The sequence below is a fragment of the Vipera ursinii genome (genome assembly GCF_947247035.1).
Source record: "Vipera ursinii genome assembly, chromosome: Z".
NCBI lineage: Eukaryota > Metazoa > Chordata > Lepidosauria > Squamata > Viperidae > Vipera > Vipera ursinii.
This window is the reverse complement of record NC_139517.1, coordinates 23,383,048-23,410,729: the sequence shown is the minus strand read 5'-3', so window position 1 is coordinate 23,410,729 and position 27,682 is coordinate 23,383,048. Positions and strand designations below refer to the sequence as shown.

At 35.3% G+C, this 27,682-nt stretch overlaps 3 protein-coding genes across 3 annotated transcripts; 2 read left to right on the top strand and 1 right to left on the bottom strand.

The window, feature by feature from the left end:
• Window positions 1-8,696: 8,696 nt before the first annotated feature.
• Window positions 8,697-9,662, bottom strand: LOC310650045 (olfactory receptor 14A16-like; the record flags this gene model as incomplete). The annotated part of the gene is made up of 1 exon (XM_083378883.1): window positions 8,697-9,662. One exon carries the CDS (start codon window positions 9,660-9,662, stop codon window positions 8,697-8,699), a length of 966 nt encoding a protein of 321 aa, XP_083235009.1.
• A 1,918-nt stretch (window positions 9,663-11,580) lies between these two features.
• LOC310650044 (olfactory receptor 14J1-like) lies at window positions 11,581-12,563 on the top strand (the record flags this gene model as incomplete). The annotated part of the gene is made up of 3 exons (XM_083378882.1): window positions 11,581-12,027; window positions 12,260-12,347; window positions 12,397-12,563. 3 exons carry the CDS (start codon window positions 11,581-11,583, stop codon window positions 12,561-12,563), a joined length of 702 nt encoding a protein of 233 aa, XP_083235008.1.
• A 13,632-nt stretch (window positions 12,564-26,195) lies between these two features.
• LOC310650043 (olfactory receptor 14J1-like) lies at window positions 26,196-27,232 on the top strand (the record flags this gene model as incomplete). Its single annotated transcript, XM_083378881.1, has 1 exon — window positions 26,196-27,232. Exon 1 carries the CDS (start codon window positions 26,318-26,320, stop codon window positions 27,230-27,232), a length of 915 nt encoding a protein of 304 aa, XP_083235007.1. The 5' UTR covers window positions 26,196-26,317.
• Window positions 27,233-27,682: the final 450 nt, after the last annotated feature.

Genomic DNA, 27,682 nt, shown 5'->3' with positions numbered 1-27,682 from the left:
ACTGTCACCTCCGCTAGCTTTGTTGTTGCTCAGCTTTCTTAAGGCCCACTTCACTTCACATTCTAGAATGTCTCGCTTGAAGTCAGTGACAACCTCATTGTGGTTATCATGGATGTTAAGTTCATTCTTGTATAGTTCTTCTGTGTAATTTTGCCACCTTTTCTTAATCTCTTCTGCCTCTATTAGGTCCCTGTCATTTTGGTCCTTTATCATGCCCATTTTTGCATGCAATGTTCCCTTCATCTCTCCAATTTTCTTGAAGAGATATGGTCCTCCCTATTCTATTGTTTTCTTCTATTTCTTTGTACTGTTCATTTAATAAGGCATTCTTATCTCTTCTAGCTATTCTCTGAAATTCTGTGTTCAACTGGGTATATCTTTTTCTACCTTGCCTTTCACTTCCCTCCTTTCCTCAGCTATTTGTAAAGCTTCGTCAGACAGCCATTTTGCTTTCTTGCATTTCTTTTTTCTTTGGGATGGCTTTAGTTGCTACTTCTTGTACAATGTTGTGAACCTCTGTCCATAGTTCTTCAGGCACACTGTTTATCAGATCTAATTCCTTAAATCTATTTGTCACCTCTACTGTGTATTTATCAGGGATATGATTTAGTTCATATCTGAGTGGCCTAGTTCTTTTCCCTACTTTCTTCAGTTTAAGCCTAAATTTTGCATTGAGAAGCTCATGGTCTTAGCCACAGTCAGCTCCTGGTCTTGTTGTTACTGACTGTATAGAGCTTCTCCATCTTTGGCTGCAGAGCACATAATCAATGTGATTTCTGTGTTGACCGTCTGGTGATGTCCATGTGTAAAGCCGTCTCTTGGGTTGTTGAAAAAGAGTGTTTGCAATGACCATCGTATTCTCTTGACAAAATTCTATCAGCCTGTGCCCTGCTTCATTTTGTACTCCAAGATCAAACTTGCCTGTTATTCTGGTTATCTTTTGGCTTCCTACTTTAGCATTCTAATCCCCCATGTTGATAAGGACATTTTTTTTTGGTGTTAGTTCTATAAGGTGCTGTAGGGCTTCATAGAAAGGGTCAATTTCATCCTCTTCAGCACTGGTGGTTGGGGCATAGACTTGGACTACTGTGATATTGAATGGTTTGCCTTGGATTCGAACTGAGATCATTCTGTCATTTTGAGGATTGTATCCCAGTATTGCTTTTCCTACTTTTTTTTTTGACTATGAAGACTACTCCATTTCTTCTGAGAGATTCTTGCCCGCAGTAGTATATCTGGTGGTCATCTGAATTAAATTCACCCATTCCTGTCCATTTTAGTTCGCTGGTTCCTAAGATGTCGATGTTCAGTCTTGTCATCTCTTGTTTGATGATGTCCAGCTTGCCTTGATTCATAGATCTTACATTCCAGGTTCCTATGAAGAAAAAAAATCTTTACAGCATCGACTTTCCTTTCACCACTAGATACATCCACAGCTGAGCGTCCTTTCGACTTTGGCCCAGCACTTCATTCTTTCTGGCACTACTAGTACTAGCCCTCTGCTCTTTCCCAGTAGCATATTGGGTTTCTTCCGACCTGATGGGCTCACCTTCCAGTGTCATATCTTTTTGCCTTTTGGTACTGTCCATAGGGTTTTCCTTGGAAAGATACTGGAGTGGGTTGCCATTTCCTTCTCTAGTGGATCACATTTTGTCAGAACTCTCTGCTATGATCTGTCCATCTTGGGTGGCCCTGCATGGCATAGCTCATAGCTTCAGTGAATTACGCATGCCCCTTCACCATGACAAGGCAGTAATCCATGAAGGGGACTCCTCTTTATAAGATTGCTTTAGTTCATTGAGGTTTATGGGCATTTGCTTATGTATAGCTGTCTTGAGGTCTCACCACATTATTTCAGTCTTGTTAAGGTCTGGACCTTCACTGGGTCATTGTAGCACCTTGATTCATTCTTTTTCTGCCATTCTGCTATAGATTTTTTGGTGTGTTTGGGATCATTGTCCTGTTCTATGATCCAAAATTAGCCAAGCTTTAATTGTCAGACAGATGGCTTCACATTTGACTCTAGCATACTTTGGTGTGCAGAGGAGTTCATGTTCAACTCAGTGCCTGCAAAGTGCCTAGGTCCTGGGGCTACAGAACAAGCCCAAATAATCACCTCTCCACCATTGTGCTTGATGGTGGGTATGACATATTTGTGCTGATATGCTGTGCTTGTTTTTTGCCAAATGTGGCATTATGCATTATAGCTAAATAACTCCACTTTGTTCTTGTCTGTCTGAAGGATATGTTTTCAGAAAACATTTATTCAGATACAACTTTACAAAGGAGCTTTGCTTCCATATTTTTTTTAGATAGAAAAGGCTTTTTCCTGGCAACCTTTCTAATTAAACCATACAGTTTTTTTGTAATTGTACTGTCATGAACTTTAACATTAAACATATAACTGAGGGCTGTAGAGTCTGAGATGTTGCATTTTGTTGCAATTTCTCTAAGCATTGTATGGTCTGACTTTGGGGTGAATTTGCTGGGACATCCACTCCATGAAGATTGGTGACTGTTTTAAATTTTTGTGAATAATCTTCCTTGCTGTAGAATGCTGGACTTTAGAAATGAACAATTGCTTTTATATATATATATATATATATATATATATATATATATATATATATATATATATATGTATGTATGTATGTATGTATGTATGTATGTATGTATGTGTATGTGTATGTGTATGTGTATGTGTATGTGTATGTGTATGTGTATGTGTATGTGTATGTGTATGTGTATGTGTATGTGTATGTGTATGTGTATGTGTATGTGTATGTGTATGTGTATATGTGTGTATATGTATATGTGTGTGTGTGTGTGTGTATACACACACACACACACACACACACATATATATATATATATGTGTGTGTGTGTGTGTGTGTGTGTGTGTGTGTAAATTACTAACAAAGAATTTAGGGTGGCTGATATGCATTTCGGACTCATTAGTCTTCATCAGTCAGTCATACCCTTCTGAGATTCGAATAAGTTTTATTGATTTTTTAATATTTACATAGAAATTTATTTGTGAAACAATATGGTGGTTTGGTAGTTAAAATAAAAAAATAACCAGTTATAAATAGTTCAGGTTACATGTGTTGGGGGTTTCCCGATACTCCCATGTAACACCTCTACTCCGCGAGCTGCATAGGCTTTCGGTTGCCCTCCGAGTGAGATTCAAGGTGCTGGTGATGACCTGTAAAGCCCTAAATGGCTTGGGTCCGGGATATTTAAGGGAACACCTGCTGCCGGCATCAGGTTCCCTTCGTCCTGTGTGCTCCCACATGGAGGGCCTTCTCAGGGCGCCGCTGGTAAAAGACTGCCGGTGGATAACACCCAGGATAACCCAAATGACCAAAGATCTACATTTTCACTTATATATCAACATACTGTTTTTAAATTTTATCTAATTGCAATAGGATATTCTAGAATAGCCTGTAGTATATAGAAAAAAGCTTAATTTTGGGTAACCCACAATTCCCTATTTCAATAAAGAATAATTCTTTTGTCTACAAAACTTTTATTGGTCATTACAAAACATTCTTATGATTTACCATAAAAGTCTAGTTTTCATCTTAAGATTCTAGATTCTATACTATAGTTCAAAAATAGCCACTGAATATTCTATAAATCATCTTAACCGTACATCAATTATTAACATACTATCTTTTATTTTATTTTTATTTTATTTTAATTCCATTTATATCCCGCCCTTCTCCGAAGACTCAGGGCGGCTTACAAGCTTAGCAGTAGCCTTCATTCTATGTATATGCCTGCTTGTTAGGGCTTTCACACACACCCCCAAGCGGCATTATTACAAAGTCAGCTTATTGCCCCCAACAATCTGGGTCCTCATTTTACCTACCTCGGAAGGATGGAAGGCTGAGTCAACCTTGAGCCTGGTGGGATGCGAACCTGCACTAATTGCAGGCAGCTGGTATATGTATATAAAGGAGGCATTAGCCCACTGCTCCACCAAGGCTCTTTTGATATGTCATTCCAAATTCTTTAATATGATTCGAAGTTATATTTCCTTTACAAATCTAAAAGCTAAATGTAAAATCAGTGATATTTTTTTGAGATTCCAGTCTATCTTTAGGAATCCCAAAAGAGAAACAAGGTCAGTTTTTTTTAAATATAACTCTTGACTTCCTTTTCTGCCAATCATGTTTCGCTCTTGGTATCTTTACATTCTCAAATGTATCCCTTTCTTCCTATACCCCTTATTTGAATCCAGGGAGCATATCCAAATGTCAGTTTTGCAAGGAAGATGTCCCCTTTGTAACCATTGTATTTTTGCTTTGATATTTCAGTATTTGGTGGTTGATATAGTATAGTTGTCATTAAATCAATCAAGTCTTTTTGAACTTCCAATTCTATCTGGGTTAGGTAAAAAGTAGTAGCTGGTTTCATGGTTGTCATTTGGTTAATTGTATTCTCAATATAGTGTATTTGGAGGCCTTTAGTGTCTTCACTCTTGATGCTGCTTTGTTCAGATCCTGTTGTTTTTTGGCTTGTAAGTTTTGTAGTTACCATTAAAGTTTGGGCTTTAAGGTTTTCTGTAGGTTGCTTTTGTTGTTCTTTAAAATCCCTTATTTTGGTGTTAGTTTCCACTTCTTCTATTTGGTTTTGGGTTATCTTTTCCTCATTTAAAGTCAGAGTTTGATTTGATGGCTTTAATTTGTCAGATTTTTCTTGCAGTTTGGCTTTAATTTGCTCTGTCATTGCCAAGATCGTGTCCATTATCAGTTTATAATCAAGTGGCAGGATGTATTCATCCATTTCATTGTTGTTTAAAGTTAAATCTTCCATGGAGACTGTTTTAATAATAGTCAAAGATTTTCCACCACCTGAAGAGTTGTAATCGATGCCAGGTGTTCCCACACTTATCTTCAAGGACAGTCAGCTCTCACAACAGAAAAAAGAAATTTACTTGCTGTACCAGGTTACACCACAAGATGTCATAAATAACATATAACATGCAATGCAAGAGGTTTTCTTTTTCTTTTTCCAAATTAATATAGAACTTTTGTAAAATTACTCCAAATTTTACTTTAATTCACAGTTTAGAGAGAAAATGGGACAATGAATCCCCAGTAACAGATAGAAGCTTTTTAGTAGATACAGATGAAATTGCTTAATTTTTTTGTTGAATTAATTGAGTTTCTTTTGTAACTTTGAGGCTTTAAGATTTGTTCCCAAAGTAAAAAATACGACTTGCCTGTGTCCGAAAAGTCGTGGGAACATAGGGTGGAAAATGTTGTCAAGAATGAGGGGGTGAAGATCTTGTGGGACTTCCAGATACAGACAGATTGCCATTTGGAACACAACACACCAGATATCACAGTTGTAGAGAACCAAAGTGTAGAGTTGATTGATATTGCTGTACCAGGAGATGCCAGAGTTGAAGAAAAAGAACTGGAAAAAAATTACTAAATACTGTGACCTGGCTATCGAAACTGCACAATTATGGATGAAACATGTAACAGTGATACCCATTGTCATCGGGGCACTGGGAACTATGTCCAAAAACTTTGCATCAAGAAATTGCAGCTTTCTGCAATAACTCCAGCAAAGCTACAAAAAACTGAGCTACTCGGAACATCTAACATTTTAAGGAGACACCTGGTTGATACCTAGGATGGTGGCAGCAACCCGTGTCAACCATTACTGCCAGTCAGTTTGAGTGTTCAGTTGACTGAGTTTCATGTTTTATGAATAAAAGTTTTATAATCAAAATAAAAACACAAGGATGTGGCTTGGTTAAAAGAGGTCGATTCAAACAGACAAGCACCTGCAACATAACACCCTGGATTTAACAATTGCCAATAAGAAAGACAAAAAAGTCAGGATAGTGGACGTGGCAGTGCCTGGAGACAGCAGAATAGATGACAAAGAAGTGGAGAAGATAAAAAAAATACAAAGACCTACAAATACAAATAAAAAGACTGCGGCAAAGGCAAGCAAGGGTAGTACCAATAGTAATAGGTGACTTGGATGCAATCCCAAAACAACTGGAGTACCACTTGAACACCATTGGCATTGACAAATTCGCCATTAGTCAATTGCAAAAGGTGGCCTTACTAGGAACTGCTTCCATCCTGTGACAATGTCTATAATACCATCAAACATCCACATTTGCCTATCCTAGGTCCTTGTTAAGGACTTGATAGGTAGACAAAAATGCCAAATCCAGTCTACATCTGGCTGACTGTGTGAATAATAATAATAATAATAATAATAATAATAATAATAATAATAATAATAATAATAATAATAAGAAGAAGAAGAAGAAGAAGAAGAAGAAGAAGAAGAAGAAGAAGAAGAAGAAGAAGAAGAAGAAGAAGAAGAAGAATTTAAACCTCGTCATTGTGCTTTGGATTCTAATTGATTAGAAAGCTAGATGATAGATAGATAGATAGATAGATAGATAGATAGATAGATAGATAGATAGATAGATAGATAGATAGAGAGATAGAGTATGATTACAGTCCAGAGGCTAAATTATTTGTTCTATAATCTGTTTTCTTGCTTATCCATTATATTTCCAGAAATATTTTTCAACACCATCTTTAACAAGCATCATTACTACTATTTTATCTTGTTTCTTCAATGTCCATATTTCACTTCCCTACAGCATCACAAGGAAAATAATTCCCTGCACAGTTCTCATCTTTGTAGATATAAATGAATATATGGTCCTTTAAAATGCTAAGTGGTCACTTCCCCCAAACTAGAATGTACTAATACACATACTGATGTATTCTTGTGGTTTTCTTGTACATGATTTGCTCTTTTACAATGACAGAGAAGAGTCTTTATTGTCCTTACATGTACCACTCTGAACATAATAATAATAATAATAATAATAATAATAATAATAATAATAATAATAATAATAATAATAAGAAGAAGAAGAAGAAGAAGAAGAAGAAGAAGAAGAAGAAGAAGAAGAAGAAGAAGAAGAAGAAGAAGAAGAAGAAGAAGAAGAAGAAGAAGAAGAAGAAGAAGAAGAAGAAGAAGAAGAAGAACTGGAATAATGGACTGGAATCAAGGAGAACTAAAAGTCCTGTATAGAAAGCTTGGAATAATAACGACAGTGAATCATACCTTTCATCCACATTATTGTTGCAAGGTTGACAGGATTGGAGTGACTTTTAAGGATAGTCACTCCAAATGACTGGCATTCAGAGCATTAGCTATATGACCCAATATCAAAATTCAAAGGTCAAGAACAAGGTATTCTTTTGGCAAGCACAAGATAGTAAATGGCTATAAATAAAGGGCAAGAAGAGAAGGTTCAGGTATTGTGTGTTGCCAATGAAAATCAAAGAAGAAAATGAAGTTGAAAGGGCAAAAGACCATCCAAACATTTCTGCTTATAGGTTCAGGGGAGTTTGAGTTGGTTAATCACTGAATTCAAGATCATCAATGATAGTATTGTTAGTATAGTATTGACTAGGAAGATGAAAATATTCCTATCTGGGGGAAAAAAACATTGGAAGAAACCACCCACATGTATGCCCCAAAGCTGTAAGAATGTGTCCAAGGGTTGACAGGTGTTGAAACTGACTCAAGACTTTCTTTCTTTTTTTCCTCTTCAACTATAATGGGTTTTCCCCAATTATATTATGAAGAGAACAGTAGAAAGATGTCAAAATGAAGTAAGACTAGGCGACATTTTAGATTTGAAAGCAAATGGTATTTCAGAGTATTCTTGAATGGGCTCTATGACACTAACTGGCAATTTTTATAAAAAATGTATCCAAATTGTAGACGACATTGTTTTCAATCTAAATAATTTTGCACATTCATTTCCAAAGTTTGTAATCCGAAGGCAGGGGGACTATGTACATAAAAGGTATAGGCACTAAAACATACATGCAAATCAAATTAAACCATCCCTCAGTGGATGCCTACAGAAATAAATTAGGATTAAAAGCACAGTGATATTTTTTTAAAGTTGACAATACAGTATGTACCTCAAAGCAACTTTTCCTTTCAGATTCAAAGTCCCAGTTATCCTCAACATCTGTTACCCTTAACAATTTTTGTGATTCTTTATTTGGGACTAAAATGGCATTTGAAAATTCTTGGAAAACTGAGATATTTATAGATAATATCCTATGGTATAGCAACTCCATTACAAATAACTCAAAATTATATTTATACATTTAGATTCCCAAGAACATTTCCATTTCAGTGAATTGCACTTGTCATATTATGTTATCCCTCTGAGAAGAAGATATGTGCATCTTGACAGGATCTATGTTTATTTAACAGAATTTTAAAGGAAAAGAGATTAAATACATGACACCATTGGGGAAACATATTTAGATATGATAACTGTATTATATTAAAATTATGCAGAAAAATATAAAAATTGCATACCTTTTTAAACACAAAATTAAAGTCATCTAAATAAAACAGTAATATATAGTCAACACTGATACTGGAAATAATTATATCAAATAATGTTTATTTTCCCTGCTATATCACAAAACATTAACATTCCTTAAAATATACTTTATCACTGAGATTTAAATGGCAATTCTTGGCAAATTTATTGAGGAATAATATTTATTTGTGAGAAAGCATTCATATATATTTCACCCATCAAACATGGAATTCAAAGATCTTTTTTTAATTACAATATTTCTAGAACATGTATAAACAACTGTAACTGTTTATAAATGTAGCTGAAACCGAGAATGATTTTTGCAGAAGGGATATGAACATGTATGGAAAACTAGCTTCCAGATTGCCACTTTCAGCTCGTGGTTCCTTATGCTATAGATCAGAGGGTTTATGAGTGGTGGTATCACACTGTAGAACAAAGAAGTCAAGAGATCAGATATTGATGGGGAACTGTATGTGGGTCTCAGGTATGCAAAGGTACCACTAACCATAAACAGACAAATGACTATAAGATGGGGCAAACAAGTAGAGAAAGCCTTCTGCTTCCCTTGTGTAGATGGGATTTGCAAAACTGCTCTAAAAATCTTAACATATGAAAAGACAATCAGAGCAAAAAGAAAGAACCCTACACAAGAACCAAAGATGAGTGCATGCTCTTCTGCAACATAAGAGTCAGAGCAAGAAATTTTGAGCAACTGAGGAATTTCACAGAAAAACTGATTGATAATTCTGGAACAGAACTCCACTGTGGATAAATTTCCAATATAGAGAGCTGAGTAAAAGAGACCACCCATCCATGCACTGGTTGCCATTTGGACACAGACTTTTTTGTTCATCACCATCTCATAGTGTAATGGATTGCAGATGGCTACGTAACGATCATATGCCATGACAACAAGGAGGAAGAGATGAGACATTACAAAAAAAACAAAGAAGAAAACTTGACAAAAACATCCAGAGTTAGAAATGGTTTCAGTGTTCATCAAAGAATTCAGCATGGACTTAGGAACAGTGACAGAGATGGAGCCAAGATCTTGGAAGGATAAATTGGCCAGAAAAAAATACATGGGTGAATGAAGTTGACGACTATAAAGAATGACAGTAATGATAACAAGATTCTCAATGAGGGACACCAAATAAATTAGTAGAAAAATGATGATATGGAATATTCGTAGCTCCTTAGTGTTAGGAAATCCATGCAGAAGGAATTCATCAATTATTGACTGATTTTCCATAGTGCTGTTCCTGTGGTGCAGTCTGTGGAAAGAATTCAACAATCAGACTTTTTTCCATGCATCAGGATTTAAGTCTGACTAGAACATTTTGAAAATCATTTTCTTCATCTTGGCAGTGTAAGAGAGAAGGAATCAAAGCTTTATCTATACAGTGCTTGCAATTATCCTCAAGGGAGCTCATTTTGTGGAAGCCTACTTTGGTTCAGGAGCTCTGGGGTATATTAGGTATATGAGAAATTTGGTCTTTTTGTTTACACTCTATTTAATCCAAAGAAAAAAGATTAATTTGTTTTTCAGTTGGTTTTAATTGTTTAATCTTAATTGTTTCATTGTTTATTCTCATGGATGATAGGGCCTGAATGCAACATTCTGTTTTGGCAGTCTAAATGAAATTGGTAACTCTGCCTTAAGGTGCCTTTAATAGGGCAATGCTATATGACATGTCTTTCTTGGAATCTGAAGTTCATTATAGAACTCAAGCTTGCATTTTAAATTGTTTTCTTTCTTTCTTTCTTTCTTTCTTTCTTTCTTTCTTTCTTTCTTTCTTTCTTTCTTTCTTTCTTTCTTTCTTTCTTCCTTCCTTCCTTCCTTCCTTCCTTCTTTATAACAGGAAATTTCTATTGCAAATGGAAAAAATATTTTTGGACATGTGATAAATATTCTTTTAAATGAGACACAATTGTTTCTTAATCTCCTTGAGTCTTTGCTCAAGTTGACATTAGACACTTTGACTTTAACATTTATTTTATTTCTGGTGCTCAGTTTATATTTATACTGCCAGCGGTTGATCACTTTGGCTTCAAAAGAATATAAAAGCAGTTTGCTTGTTTACTTATTTAGTTTATAATTGCTCATGTAGTTGGAATTATCATACTTTTGATTCTTAGATTTAAAAAATCAAAGATTTTTTGGAAATATTCATTTTTATTGTTTGCTGACTAAGGATCCTAATAGATATGTTACAGTAACTGAAATTGGATTAACTGTATTGCTTTGCTTATAAGTATCCTACAGGTTGAGCAAAGCAGCAGTTATGTACTGTTCATAAAATGAATAATGATTGTGTTCAATCCACTTTATTAAAAAGTTCCAATAAAGACATATCAAGGTTGATGGGTGCTATCTTGGTCTTCCTTCTTCAAATAATTCAATTGCTTTATGCAGCTATTTCAATTTTTCATGGCCAATGTTGAAGTACTTTGGCTGTATGTATGTATGTATGTATGTATGTATGTATGTATGCATGCATGCATGCAGTGGTGGGATTCAAATCCCTGAACAACTGGTTCGCTGTGTGGATGCAGGCCTAGGCCTCTGAGGCCTAGAACAGACTTCTGGAAATGGCATTCCTGCTCTTCCAGCAAGTCATTCTAGGCCTGAGAGGCCTCCTCCAGGTCTCCCAAGCCTAAAATGGACTTCCAGAAGCAGCGTACATTCAGCCAGTTGTCCAAACCCAACAAAATTTAACTACCGGTTCTGTTGAAATAGTGCAAACCAGCTGAATCCCATCAGTGTATGTATGTATGTATGTATGTATGTATGTATGTATGTATGTATGTATGTATGTATGTATAGGAGAGAGATGGATAGATCTCTATTTCCCATATGAATTTTACTTTTAAAATAGAAATGAACATAGAAACTCTCTTGTGTTACAGTTAAAACCACCTGAAAGAAATATCTAGTCATTGTTCTTTGGTTTAAAGCCAGTATAAACAAAGTTCCAAGCACCTGAGGAACCTATCTATGCTTTTGCAAACTGAGTCCCCTTGAGCACAATTACAAATATCCCATAGATAAAAGTCTAATTCCTTCTATCTCACGTGGTCAGGTCAGAGAAAATTGTTTTCAAAGCTTCCCAGTATATCTTGAATAGTGGTGTATGAAAAAGAATCTAATTTAGTGTGAGTTCCACAGAATGCAAAGCCTGAGGAGTACTATAGAAAATCAGACAAGAGTTGATGAATTCTTTCTACCTGGATTCCCTGATACTGAGGAGCTTCGGATATTTCGTGTCATCATTTTTTTAGTAATTTATTTGGTGGTCCTCACTGAAAACTTCATTATCATCACTGTCATTCTTTATAGCTATCAACTTCATTCACCCATGTATTTTTTTCTGGCCAACTTATCTTTCCAAGATCTTGGCTCTATCTCAGTCACAGTTCCTAAGTCCATGCTGAATTCCTTGATGAACACTGAAGCTATTTCTTATGCTGGGTGTTTCTGTCAAGTTTTCTTCTTTGATTTCTTTGTGATATCTCATCTCTTCCTCCTTGTTGTCATGGCGTATGATCGTTATATAGCAATTTGCAAACCATTACATTATGAAATAGTAATGAACAAAAGAGCCTGCATCCAAATGGTAATTGGTGCCTTGATTAGTGGTCTCTTGTTTTCAACAGTCTATAATGGAAATTTATTCACACTGGATTTCTGTTCCAGAATCATCAACCAGTTCTTCTGTGAAATTCCTCAGTTACTCAAGATCTCTTGCTCTGACTCTTATGTTGCAGAGGAATTGGCACTTATCTTTGGTTCTTGTGTAGGGTTCATTCTTTTTGTTCTAATTGTGTTTTCATATGTTAATATTTTAGGGCAGTTTTACAAATCTCCTCTATCCATGGGAAGCAAAAGGCCATCTCTACTTGTTTGCCCCACCTTATAGTCATTTGTCTGTATGTGGTAAGTGCTAGCCTTGCTTATTTCAGTCCAGCCTCTATCTCTTCTTCAGCATTAGATCCATTTATCTCAATATTTTACTGTGTGGTACCACCAGTCATGAATCCATTGATCTATAGCATGAGGAACAGTGAACTCAAAATGGCATTCTGGAAGCTAATTCTCCATGTTTGTCCAAATTCCTTAGGCAAAAATCATTTTCAGATTCAGCTACCCTGATAAACGGTTCCAGTTGTCTATACATTTTTTTAGGATCATTGTTGTTTCCTGTCCAATGGTGAATTGAATATTTCTTGAATATTTAAATATTTTGGTTTCTCAGAAATAAATCTTAATGATATTTTCCCATTGCAAGTATATTTTAATGAAAATTAATGCTTTGCAATATAGCATAGAACATAAGTAAACATTATTATTTGATGTAATATAATTATTGTCTTTATTGTCTATGTACTAGTATTTTGTTTGTATGACATTCATTTTGGTTTAAAAAACTTATGCATCTATTATATTTTTATGCTAAATTTCAAAATAACATAGTTCATGTATTTAAATATGATTACATGATAGTGTCTTGTTTTTTTTCTTTTTTCACAATCCTGTATCCATTGGAAGATTTTAGCAGGCAAATGTATTTCTTATGATATAACATTTGTGCTCTTCATTTTGGAAGTGTATATTTTAAACATTTTATCTCTGCATTTTTAACTGGTAGTCTGTGAAATTAAGTATCCAGGAGACTTTTTACTTTGAGTTTTCAGGCAAGCAGTAAGCCTGAAGAAATGTGAAGAGTAAAATAAATTCAACCAAAATAATATCCAAATAAAGTATTTGTTCTGAGATTTCATTTGTAGTCAACCAAGTCAAAACTAATTGTCCCTTCTCCCTCTCATCTTTCTCTATTTCTAAATGTCTCTTTTAATATGAACTTTATATGAAATATTTTATATGAACCTTATATGAAATTTTAAGAAAAAAGTAGACAATACTCATCCTGCAACAACCTTGGTGTGGTTCTATTTGGTTTGCATCATTGCTTGCCAGGCACATGGAATTAAAAATAATAAAGGTAATTACATAACTAACAGATAATTCTTGTGCATCTTTAAGAGAAATCTTTAAGAGAAATCCTCCTAGGTCTCTTTCTACATGTTATAAGATGATTTGCTTCTTTCCCACTTTTAGCAACTAAATGCTAGATTCCACCACATTGCTCATTCAAGTTTATTTTCTTTTTTAAAAAAAATAAATAGGGAATTGATACTTTGCTTTTCTCAGTTTTCCAAGAATGTTAAAATATTCCCTCAAATAAAGAATTACAGGAATTTTGAAGGACAACAGAGGTTGGAGATATATTAATAGAAGAATGGAATCAAGATCACATAAAAAGTTAATATCTTATAATGCCATACTTGGAAGATTGCATCAGTTTTGGTTGTCATGATATAAAAAGATATTGAGAGACTATAAAATGGATGCAGAGAAGAACAACAAGGATGATTACAGGATTGGAGACTAAAATATATGAAGAACACTTTCAGAAATTGGGTATGTCTAGTTTAATGGGGAGAAAAAGGACCAAGGGTGACATGATAGCTGTGTTCCAATATTTGAAGAGCTGCCTAACCTATTTTCCAAAGCATCTGAATTCAAGAAACAAGAAGAGACCCTACCTAGAACTGAGGAGAATTTCCTGACCATTAGAACAATCAATTAATGGAACGAGAAGTTTTGGGTGCTTCAGTAGTGGAGATTTTAACAAAAGATTGGACAACCATTTTTCTGAGTTTCCTGCCTGAACAGGAGGTAGACCTAGAAGCTCAATTCCAACTCTGTTATTCTATTAAATTTGTGTTTGAAAATTCTCCTCCCCTCTAAAAAACAAAACAAAACAAAACAAAACAAAACCACTGGTCTTTTAACCCTGATTTATTGTTGTAGACATCCATTGACTCTATATTTATATTTATATCCATTGACTCTATATTTATTGACTCTATATTTTTGTTGTATGCTATCCTAGTGTTCTTATTTTAGGAACTGAATATGCAGAAATATTGGGATTAGAAAGTATTCCACAATTTGAACATATTTGGATTAAAGAGTTGCTAGCCAGGAGTACTCTGAAATACTATTTACTTTCAGATAAAAAATGTTGCCTAGTTCTAGTTCAGTGTGACATCTTTCTATTATTTTCTTCATAATATAATTGGTATAATTTCACTATAATACAAGAGTAAAATAAAGAAATCCTAAAGTCAATTTTAACTTCTAGTCATCATTTGGACATAGTCATGCAACCTTGGCACAAACATGAGGACTGTTTCTTTCAATAGGTTATTAAAAAAAATCAAACAAAAAACAAGGAATCTTTTCATCTTCTCAGTCCAGACTATAGTTTTGGTATCAAACCTGTTGAGCTTCTAAATCTAGACAGTTTTGTGGACTGACATAATATCTTATTAATTATTTTGGAATAAATGTCATTGATGTATGATATCTGAAGACATCCTACAGATATTATCTAAACAGAAATGGAAACATGACTTCCCAATATTCTGTGGTTGGAAACATAAGAAAATTGGATTTGAGATTTTTTGAAACTGTCCCACTGAATTTGCTGTGCGATTGTGATCTCACCAGTCCCAGAAAGTCTTTTTGTTGTTGTTGTTGTTGTTGTTAGTTGCAAAGTTGTGCCCAACCCATCGTGACCCCATGGACAATGTTCCTCCAGGCCTTCCTGTCCTCTAGCATCTTCTGCAGTCCATTTAAGCATCTTTTAATTTCTTGGCTGCAGTCCCCATTTGCAGCAATCTTGGAGCCCAGGAAAATAAAATCTGTCACTACCTCCATCTCTTCCCCATCTATTTGCCAGGAATTGAGAGCACCGGATACCATGATCTTGGTTTTCTTAATGTTAAGTTTCAAGCCCACTTTTGCACTCTCCTTCTTCTCCCGCATCAAGAGCTCTTTAGTTCCTCTTCACTTTCTGCCATTAGAGTGGTATCATCTGCATATCTTAGCTTGTTGACATTTCTCCCAGCAATCTTAATTCCAACTTTTGATTCATCTAGCCCTGCCTTTCTCATGATGTGCTCTGCATATAAGTTAAATAGGCAGGGCAACAGTATAGGATGGTCTGATACTCCCATCTCTTTAAGAACTTGCTACAGTTTGTTGTGATCCACACAATCAAAGGCTTTAGCATAGTCAATGAATCAGAAGTAGATGTTTTTCTGGAACTCCCTAACTTTCTCCATGATCCAGTGTACGTTGGCAATTTGATCTCTAGTTGCTCTGCTTCTTCAAAATGCTGCCTGTATTTCTGGTAGTTCTCTATCCACACTCTATCCACACTCTATACCCACTCTATCCACACTCTATCCACACTCTATACCCACTCACTGCCAAGCAGTTCAACAATATACTACAAGGAGGAGAAATTGAAAAGTGGCTAACAACTGGGAAAACCTACCTAATAATGAAAAATCCATCAAAAGAGGAAACACCAGGCAACTACAGGCCAACTACCTGCTTACCAACAACTTTCAAATTTGGGAAAGACACTTTTGTCTTTGTCCTCTGTCCAGTATGGTTGAACCTCTGGCATCATTCTCATCTTCCTCAAAACACACAAGCCCCACAATGGCATCAAGGTAGTGCCTCACTGGGTTGTTGTTGTTATCATTATCGTTATCATTATTATTTAGATATTGCTTATGTTTTTTAATCTGCAAGCCACCCAGAATCAGTAATGAGTTGGACAGTCCTATATATTTGATTTATAAATAAATAATCACATGTATTGATGAATAATGGTAAAGTTTAAAATTCTTGGTATTAACTCATTTATTGGTCCCACTTCTAATCTCAACATTGCTGTTAGTATACATGCACGTAATGCTAAGACTGATGTTGCAAACATATTCTGGAAAACTTCTAATTCTTCTAGTTGATTGAAACTCCAAATTGGGCCAGCATATATCAATTGTAATGCTGGGAAAGGCTGAGGGCAAGAGAAGAAGGGGACGACAGAGAATGAGGTGGCTGGATGGAGTCACTGAAGCAGTAGCTGTGAGTCTAAATGGACTCCAGAAGATGGTAGAGGTGGAGGAACATTGTCCATGGGGTCGTGATGGGTCAGACACGACTTTGCAACTAACAACAACAATATCAATTGTGTGATTGTTTCCTCCTGGAAGATTTTAAGCATACTCTGTATTAACCATTCTCCTATTGAGTAGAAGAAACAACTGGCTCTTTTTGATCTCATAGCTGTTTTTCTTAGTGAGAACAACAGCTTAGTGAGAACAACACTAAGAACAACAGCTATGAGATCAATGAGAGCCAGTTGTTTCTTCTACTCAAAATCTGTTTCATCATGTCTTTATTAATCCAATTGAATCAGACTAGTTTAGAAGAAAAATAATAATCTATTTTTGGTTGACTGATATAAAACAACATGGAACAAAACTAAGAGGATTATTTGCAAGGGCTACAACAAAGATATGAAAGCACATGTTGACAAATAGTTCTGTTAATATTAAAAGGAATGCATTGAACTGGTATAGATTGTTGGAATATTATATGCCCCTGCCTCCACCAGCTTCTGTGACAAATGAATATTTTTTCTTAAGTTAAGGATAATAATAATAATAATAATAATAATAATAATAATAATAATAATAATAATAATAATAATAACATCAACATCAACATCAACAACAGCAACAACAACAGCAACAATAGTTGGAAGGTACCTTGGAGATCATCTAGTCCAACCCCTTGCTCAGGCAGGAAACCCTATACCATTTCAGACAAATGGTTGTCCAGTCTCTTCTTTAAAAAATCCAACTTTGGAGCATTCACAGCTTCTGGAGGCAAGTTGAGTGTTCAATTTGAAAATTGTAGTAGAGGCTTTGCAGATATCTCAGATATAAAAGAGAATGCTTAAATCCCAAATAGGGTTACCTCCAGATGACCCCCAGGTGATCTTATATTAAAAAAAAACACTAAGTATTTTTAGTGATGTTAGTACATAATTATCTCTATTACACAGTTATATTTATTTTGTTTAGTTTATTACCAGTATGTATATTTATATTTTTATACCAAGGCTGAAGACTAGGAGAAAGAAAAGAGGAAAAAGAGGAGGAGGAGAAATAGGAGGATGGGGAGGGAAAAGTTGACAATGGAAAATTAATGGATAAACACAGAATTCAAAAAGACAATGGAAAATTACTTTTTAAATAAAAAGATGCTACCTTCATGTACAATGTTGTTAACAAAAATCAAATCAGAGCTGTAATGTATTGTGCCTTTTACTTGAAATGTTTTCACGTGTCTTTGAATGCTGCTTGAGATTGCTTAATTAGGGTGTCTGAAACAGTCACTGGTTGCTCAGACATGCAGTCTCCAGGACCATCATTGGTTGGCTCTGGGGCAGGAATAGGTTCCTTTAAACCTATTGGCTGCCACCTAGTGGCCAACTGTATAAGTAGCTGCATAGAAGCCTCTGTTCTCAGTTCTGTTCCTGTTACTACAATAAAGCAATGTTCCTGTTTGAATCCTCTTGTCTCGCCTCCTGCTTCCCAAGAATCCACTACACAACAAGAGCCACTCACAGAGATTTGAGAGGTCAAAGCATTTTTAACACATGAACAAAAGTATATGTCTTTGATTACATGGGCAAATTCTCTACCTTTACTTGTTTGATTCTCGAGGATTTAAACTACTTATTCTTTAAAAAAGTGTATTTTATGTATTGAACATATTTGGATGGTGTATATTTTTCATATCTCTTACAGAAAATTCTCAAACATGGTTTTTTCACATTATTACATGACATAAGGCCACATACTGATTGTTTTTCAAATAAATAAATAAATAAATAAATACAAAATTCAAAAAAAAAATACAAAAAAAATACAAAAAATGGCTGAACAAATGTTACTTTATCAATAAGTTTATTTTGTGCAATTTGATAGATTTAGATGATCTTGGATGATTTCATAATAATTCATTGAGGACAATTCTTAAAACATTTTTTTTCACATTACACTGTATAAATACTGATCCTTGGCTGAACAAATATTTTTTTAGAAAACCTTTATTGTCAAAGTACATGTGTACACTGAGATTAGCTGAGCCTCCCCCCGTGCTCTCTCCCCCTAACACACAGTGAGAACAAACCCTCCATCCCACCACATTATGTGAACCAGCTACACCACACACCGGCCTCCCAAGTCAATTCTGCATAAATTCACAGAGATTATGTCCCATTTAAAAGCCTAACAGCCCACAGATAAAAGGTATTTTTCAGCCTGTTGGTACGGCTGCCGGAACGCCGTTCTGAACGTTCTATGAGAAAAAAAAAACTACTGACAATCAGTAAAAACAAGACCAGGAGCTGACTGTGGCTCAGACAATGAGGTTCTCATTGCAAAATTTAGGCTTAAACTGAAGAAAGTAGGGAAAAGCACTAGGCCACTCAGGTATGTACTAAATCATATCCCTGATGAATATACAGTACAGGTGGCAAATAGATTTAAGGAATTAGATCTGATGGACAGAGTGCCTGAAGAACTGTGGATGGAGGTCCGCAACATTATACAAGAGGTATCAACTAAAACCATCACAAAGAAAAAGAAATGCAAGAAAGCAAAATGGCTGTCTGAGGAAGCTTTGCAAATAGCTGAGGAAAGGAGGGAAGTGAAAGGCAAGGGGGAAAAAAGAAAGATACACCCAACTGAATGAAGAATTCCAGAGATTAGCTAGAACAGACAAGAATGCCTTCGTAAATGAACAGTGCAAAGAAAGAGAAGAAAACAATAGGGAAGACCAGAGATGTCTTCAAGAAAATTGGAGAGATGAAGGGAACATTTCATGCAAATATGGGCATGATAAAGGACCAAAATGGCAGGGACCTAACAGAGGCAGAAGAGATTAAGAAGAGGTGGTAAAATTACACAGAAGAACTATACAAGAATGAGCTTAACGTCCCTGATAACCAAGATGAGGTGGTCACTGACCTAGAGCCAGACATCCTAGAATGTGAAGTGAAATGGGCCTTAGGAAAGCTGAGCAACAACAAAGCTAGTGGAGGTGACAGTATTCCAGCTGAGCTATTCAAAATCTTAAAAGACGATGCAGTAAAAGTGCTACACTCAATTTGCCAGCAAATTTGGAAAACTCAACAGTGGCCACAGGATTGGAAAAGGTCAGTTTACATTCCAATTCCAAAGAAAGGCAGTGCCAAAGAATGTTCAAACTATTGCACCATTGCACTCATTTCACATGCTAGTAAAGATATGCTTAAAATCCTACACTCCTTGACTCCAGCAGTATGTGGATCGAGAACTACTAGAAGTACAGGCAGGATTTCAAGGAGGCAGAGAAACTAGAGATCAAATTGCCAACATATGCTGGATCATGGAGAAAGCTAGGGAGTTCCAGAAAAAAACATCTACTTCTGCTTCATTGACTATGCTAAAGCCTTTGATTAAATGCACATGTCAGGAGTCTGATGTAATATTAAATTATGCCTACTCATTCATTTATATAAGGTAAAGGTAAAGGTTCCCCCGCACATGTGTGCTAGTCGTTTCCAACTCTAGGGGCCAGTGCTCATCTCCATTTCAAAGCCAAAGAGCCAGCACTTGTCCAAGGACATCTCTGTGGTCATGTGGCTGGCATGACTAGACGCCAAAGGCGCACAGAGTGCTGTTACCTTCCCACCATAGTGGTCCCTATTTTTCTACCTGCAATTTTACGTGCTTTCGAACTGCTAGGTTGGCAGAAGCTGGGACGAGTAACAGGTTGTCAGTCTGTTACATGGCACTCGGGATTCAACCCGCCAAACTGCCAAACTTCTGATCAACAAGTTCAGTGTCCTAACCCACTGACCCACCTTGTCTCTCTCATTTATATATATTTATTTTATTTATTTATTTTATTTTATTGGATTTATATACCGCCCTTTCCCGAAGGACTCAGGGCGGTTTACAGGGTAATTAAAACATTGATACAAAAATTAAAAACAATTAAAAAGAATTAAATTTAATCCCTAAAAAATATAAAACCCCAATTAAAAACTCTCTCATAAAAACAAAACTTCAAACACAGGGATAAGATAAAAACCTAGCCAGTTTAATAAAATCGAGCTTTTGTTATTAAACTGCTTTGGTTTTTATCTTATCCTGATGTTCGAACTTTTGTTTTAATATCAATATGCCTAGGATTTGTATTTTAACTTAATTAAGAAATATATATCCCTTTAATTCTTTGTTAGCAATCAAAAAAAAATTACACAAATATGAGCTGTCACTGCTGTGACTACTGCCTGTGGATGGCCTTGGGTTAGGCTGAAACAGGAAATAAGATTTGTCCCATGTTTGGGGCCTAGCAAGGTATTCTAAATACTTAACAAACACTTAACACACACACACACACACACACACACACACACACCATTTTAAGTACCTTCAATGCTAAATTTCTGTCACCAAACTGATAGAAATAGTGCTGTCTTTTGTCATAAATTAAATAAGAAATAGAATAGATGAACATGGGAAGAATCTTGTTTTTGGAATTATTTTTAGATGTCCTTATTTTTTCATTTGCATTGCTTGCTGCCAACACAAAGCAGTATCTGCAATGAACTGGAGTAGAGTATAGTGATGAGAGCAACATCACACTATTGTAACATAAATTCCATGACTCGTTTTTTTGTGTGGTATCACAATGCACAAAAAAGGGATGGACTGGTGTCACATCATCAATCATTTTTTTTTGTCATTTCCCACTCCTGCTTTCAAGATGCCTCTGTATGACATGGTATTATAGTCATTTGCAATATATTAGTTTTATATCCCAGGTCAGGAGTGTAATGTATTGGGATTTTTACTTGAACTGTTCATGTGTCTGTTTGAATGCTGCTTATGTTTGCTCAATGGTGTGTCTATGTAATGGTCAGTGACTAAGCTAGACTTGCTGTCTCCAAGAAGATCATTGGATGATTTGGGGTGGGAATGGGTTCCTTTAAACCTATTGGCCGCCGCCTACTGGCCAACCATATAAATAGCTGTGCAGCAGCCTCTGTTTCAATTCTGTTCCTGTTTGCCTCAATAAAGCAATGTTTTTGTTTGCAACCTCTTGTCTTGCTTATTGCCTCCAAAGAACCAGCTACACAACAAGGAATATATTGTAGAGTTTATGAACCCTTTTTTCTGATTAGAGATGTCTCAAATATGTTGTTCATTTCAATATTCTTCACCTTATGAATACAGAAGAAAGAATTTTCCATAATTTGTGAATAAGCTATTGAGGATCAGGTATTCAAGTCAGAAATGTATTAATTATGAAACCATAGTCACATTACACTTTTAACAGTTTAACATACAAGATGAACATAAAGAAGCTAGGAAACAGATTAATAGTCATAGTAGCCCAATGCTAGTAACTCTTAAAATATTTTTTAAAGAAATTTGGGACATCTTTAATTAAAACATCATTTTCTTCAAAACCATATAAAAATAAAGTAATACATTTCTGTATGTGTCTGTATGGATCACAATGTATTACTACATTTTAAAGTTTAAAGTACTTTTAGTCCCTTACAAACATAATGATTGAGAAGAACTTGGTGTTCAGTTTTACTTTTTTATATCCTTTCAGCTTATTCCGAACCAAATGTTTGACAATTGTAATTAGCAGATGTATCAAACAGAAAGTAATCTTTTCTCTCTGTGCTCTTGTCATTAATTTGCATTAACTTTCAGAAGGAATTCCCCAGGAAGAAAGTTGTTGGTCTCTGCTGATCTACCACAAACAGGTTCTGACAAACATTACACTTTTATTCATATGTGTTGTTATCACTTGAAAAACAAACGCAGAAAAGCCTTTTGATTTTCTGAAGGAGAAAAAGAGAGGAGATTGTATGTAGCATATATAGCTTCACAAGGGAGCAAAAGAAACCATTACTTTGGAGGAGACAAAGGCTAGAGAAGTCCCATCTGGAAATAAAGTATAGAAGAGAAAAAGTAAGATTTCTGTTTTAATAATTTTACTGATAAACTGGTTATTGTTCTTAGAACAGAATAAAAATAGCTTGTACTCAATTGTTTATAGAGTATTTAAATAAGGTATTTATATATTATCAATACCTGGTATATTTCTGTAGAGTATTTCTGTAAAGTATTTCATTATCTCTGTGGAGCCCATGTAATATAGCTAATCTACACAGATTTATCATACCAAACAAATGCCACTGAGCAAATAAAATCTCCTGTCCAATGCCTTAAAATAAATGTGTATCTGTGCTGGACTCTGAGTAATTTTGGACAGAGAATAATATTGTAGAATAATATCAAATATATCCAGCAGAGTACAATTAAGTAACAAGATTGTTATCCTTAATGAAGCTCAGTGATATCCTCTTCCCTTCCCGCAAAAATGAACAAACAACAACAACAACAAAGGACAGGAGTAAATTCAAAAATAGAGAGAAAATTTATGATTATGCACACATATACATTCTAGCATTTGTATTTGGATAGGCAGATATCTACTTACTTATGTAAATATATACAGAGGTTCGGAATGATAATTCTCATTGCTCTATAATTTTCTCTGATATTCTTATTCATTTTAATTCAGTTGATTTATTTATTTTTTCTCTCCTTTCAGAATGGAAAATGATCCTATACACTATACAATATTTACATTTTACACACATTGTACATTTCAATTAATGTAATTTAAAGAATACTTCTCTATAGATTGTGTTAGACCAAGGACATTACAAAGTCTAGCATTTTCTTGCTTTTTCTTCTTAAAAACCTGCAAATTCTGATCCAGAAAATATTGTAAATTATTCTGTTCTTTCTTTGCTAAAATATTCCTTAATCACACATTTATCTGATCTTGCATAACAATTTTGAAAACATTCTTTGATAATCAACCTCCAAAACAAATTTTATAACTTTTTTCATGTCTCCCATCCATCACCAGAAGTGTTCATATTCAAATGCAATTTTTTTAATACAAATTTTATTGATTTTCTGATATTACATTCACATATTTGAAAAGCAATGTGGTGGCTGGGTAGTAGTAATTCAATTACATACAGATATCATTAGTACAGATTTCAAATTGCTACCATAGATATTTCCTCTCTTTTCCCCTTCATATATACTGTCTACTTGTAAATTAAAAGACAAGTTTTATCCTATCCATCACATAGAAAATAACTTTCTTACATATATCCACAGTTTTTAGTTTACACATATTCTAATTGTTTTAACATACAATCTTTTAGACAATCAATGACCCAATAGATTTTTCAATTTTAATTTCCACTAACATTTAGATTTAATATTTGATATTTATCATTCCCAAGTTTTTTAGTATACTCCCAATTCATCTATCACCATTTCTCACAAAATCTAATGTTCAAAATACACATCCTGATTACTTAACTTCTCACCCTCTATGTCAACAAGTTAAGGATATATTTATTTTATTTATTTATTTTAATTCCATTTATATCCCGCCCTTCTCCGAAGACTCAGGGCGGCTTACAAACTTAGCAGTAGCCTTCATTCTATGTATAAGCCTGCTTATTAGGGCTTTCACACACACCCCAAGCGGCATTATTACAAAGTCAGCTTAATTGCCCCCAACAATCTGGGTCCTCATTTTACCTACCTCGGAAGGATGGAAGGCTGAGTCAACCTTGAGCCTGGTGGGATGCGAACCTGCACTAATTACAGGCAGCTGGTGTTACTTAAGGAGGCGTTAGCCCACTGCTCCACCAAGGCTCTTCCTTCCTTCCTTCCTAATATATCCTTCCTTTTTGCTAATTTTCAGTTTTTTTAAGTAGTAATCAAAATTTCTTTTTATTTCAATATTTAATTATTCCTCTCTTCCTATTTATATCTGCTATCTCTTGCTTAAACTGATAATTTTTGTTTTTAACATTCCATATAGATCTAGTTATTACTTTCAACAGTAAGTTTTTAGCTTATCTACAATATTCACCTTTACATGACCTTTATGTACAAATCAATATTCATATTAGCTATTAGTATTTATACTGCTAAATTTTAATGACCAGTATTTTTTACCTCAGTTCATAACAATGTCTTGTGTTCAACATACACTTCTTATCTATTTAAGTACATTCTGTTTCAGATTTCAATAAGATGGTCAAAACTCCATTCTTCTTGAGTCTTATTCTGGCTTTTTTCCTTTGCCAAATCATCTTCCATGTCCTTATTTTTGGGTCATCGAACCAATCTCCTTGTAATATCATGTATATTTATTGATATTGGCAAAGCCATCCAATCACCACTTTTTTGAAAGGACTTGTAGGTCTAGTGCAGGGGTCAGCAACCTGAAACAGTGAAAGAGCCACTTGGAACTGTTTCCCTCACAAAAGGAAAAACTGGGAGCCGCAAAAAATGTGTGCACATGCGCAGAACAGGGTTTGACTGAATAGCGGAGCCAAGGCGAGATATGCACCTACCCTGAATATTTGAATTAATTGGTTAAACTTTTTTAGTCCCACTTTTTTTTGGGACCACACATGGCAGAGGACTGGGAGCCGCAGGAGACGGCTGAAAGAGCCGCATGCGGCTCCGGAGCCATGGGTTGCAGACCTGTGATCTAGTGAGTCATCTCTTTATTTTTCCATATTGACGTAGTTGTTCTGAATTGTTTGTCTTCTCATCCAACTGTTCTTTTTCTAGATCCTCTAGTTCCTTCTGAGTTGTATAAGAAACATTTTCCTTTTTCCAGGTTGTCGATGTCTTTTCTGGATTTTCAAATATCAATATTTGTTTAATACTAGATTTTTCTGTCATGGTACTTGAATGTTTCATTTTTTCTATTGTATTTTGTATAGATGGTTCTTTAATTGTGGTCAAAGTTTGGGCTTTCATATCTGGGCTGTCTTCTTGTTCCTTCACATAACCTCTTGGTATTTCATTGGTTGTGTTAAGAATTTGGATTAGTGTTTTTAACATAGAAACAGTTTGTTGATCTTCATCTATACATAAATTTTGTTCCTGGTCTTCTTCCATGTTGGTATTTTAAACTAAAGGCTTTACACTTAGAAAATCCAAAAGAAAGATTTTTTTTTCTAAATAGGGAACACAAAGCCTTTCACAGCTGTTGTTTCAAAGTTCTCAAGGTTATGTATCTTATCTATTTCCCTGGACAGCCAGTCAGGCCCCTTTTAAAGTTTCCCTTTGAGTCCCAAAATTGTCTTATTTTTTTCAGTTTTTCTTTCTTTTTTTCATAAGAAAGAATCCAAATTTCCAGCAGAAGTAGACAATGAACAATAGGAAATAAAAAAAATCATTCAATCCACATGGTTTGAAAAGTTCCAATTGGGATTCAGTTACTTTTTCAATGTTTAAAATGCCCCTGGGTATTTAGTCACCACTCTTTCTGGAGGGAGGGCTGAAATCCCCCTTCCCTCACCACAGGGGGGAAAATGCTTAGCAACTTAACGAGGTACAGAAAGTAATTATGGTGTAAAAGAGGTAGATCTCACCCAGTCTCTTCCGCGCTGCTTTAAGATTTGCCTGGTGGAAAATGTGACTTTGGCTGTTCATACCCTAGGGATGAGCCATAATGGCTGGTCCTTTCATCTGCTGGTTTGGAGAGATTGCCAGGTCCAGTGGGAGAGTTGCAGCTCTCCTGCAATCCAGTGAGTGCCCCTCCTCGCTGGCTGCCTCTTCAGGGTGACTTTCGGCCCTTTTCAGGGGCCCGCAGCAATGCAAAACTGGACAGAGGAGAGACAGCAAGTCTCCCAGCTGTCCAGAACGGCTGCGTGACAAACCGGAAGTTGTGTGACAAACCAGAAGTCTCAAATGCAAATGTTATTTTATAAGATGCTCTGATTTTAATATTTATCTTTTTGTTTTCTTGCAGCTCATGCATTCGCTCTTAGTAATTTATTTTAACAAATGGCAAATCAATCATCTATCTCTGAATTTCTGCTCCTTGAATTTTCAGCAATCCAAGAACTGCGAATAGCACATTTTTGTTTATTTCTGATTTTATATTTATTGACCCTAACAGGGAATCTTCTTATCATCTCTGCGGTGGTTTTTGATTACCATCTCCACACACCCATGTACTTTTTTCTAATGAATTTGGCCATCCAGGACATTGCTTCTGTCTCTGTTCTTATCCCAAAAGTCATGATCAATTATGTGTTGAATAACAGATATATTTCTTATTCTGGATGTGTTGCTCAAGTCTTTTTCTTTATCTCATTTGTAGGATGTGATGTTGCCCTTCTTACAGTAATGGGCTATGATCGCTATGTTGCCATTTGCAACCCTTTGCAATATGAACTGATAATGAATAGGAGAGCTTGCAGGCAAATGGTTGGATATGTGTGGATTTCTGGTTTCCTCTATGGTGGATTGCATACTGGTGGCACTTTTGCAACACCTCTCTGTTCCAATGTTGTCAATCAGTACTTCTGTGAAATCCCACAGTTGCTTAAACTTACTTGCTCTGATTTGTTCCTAGCTGAAATTGTATCCCTTATTTTTAGTGTTCTATCTGGGATTGGCATCCTTATTTTCATTGTTGCTACCTATATACAGATCTTCTCTGCTGTCCTGAGAATTCCTTCTGTTCAAGCCAGGAAAAAGGCACTGTCCACCTGTCTACCTCATGTCATTGTTTTCTCTGGATTTGTAATTATTGTGAGTTTTGCTTATCTTAGATCCCCACCTCAGAAACCTTCCCATCTGGATTTTGCAATAACTATAACATACTCCATTATTCCACCCATGCTAAATCCATTGATATATAGCCTGAGAAATAAAGAAATTAAAAATGCTTTATCAAAGCTGTTACATTTCTGAGATTCTTCTAAGAATACATTGTGATTGTGCAGACATTATATTAGGGAACTGATGTCAAACATTAATTTCAGTAATAATTACCAACCATTTGCATAAAGACATGCATAAAACTTTCATGAAACCTTATTAATCACTCAATTGGCATCTATGCTGAAAAAAAACATTTCTCCAAATGTACATGTATATGTACTATACTGTATATTGTATGTATATGCATATCTATGTCTATATGTACTGTATGTATGTATAAGCATGTGTGTATTTGAGTATTTGAGTTCTCTTCTCCCACTACTCAGGAAGAAAGACAAAAATAAAAAGTCTCAAATCAAAATCAGAAAGTTTTTAATGCCTAATTTCCTAAACCCTGGTGATAAACAGGGAACATGCTATCTGCTATTTGAAATGAAGCAATCTTTGGATTAGACAATGTGAGCTCTCTGACAAAGATAT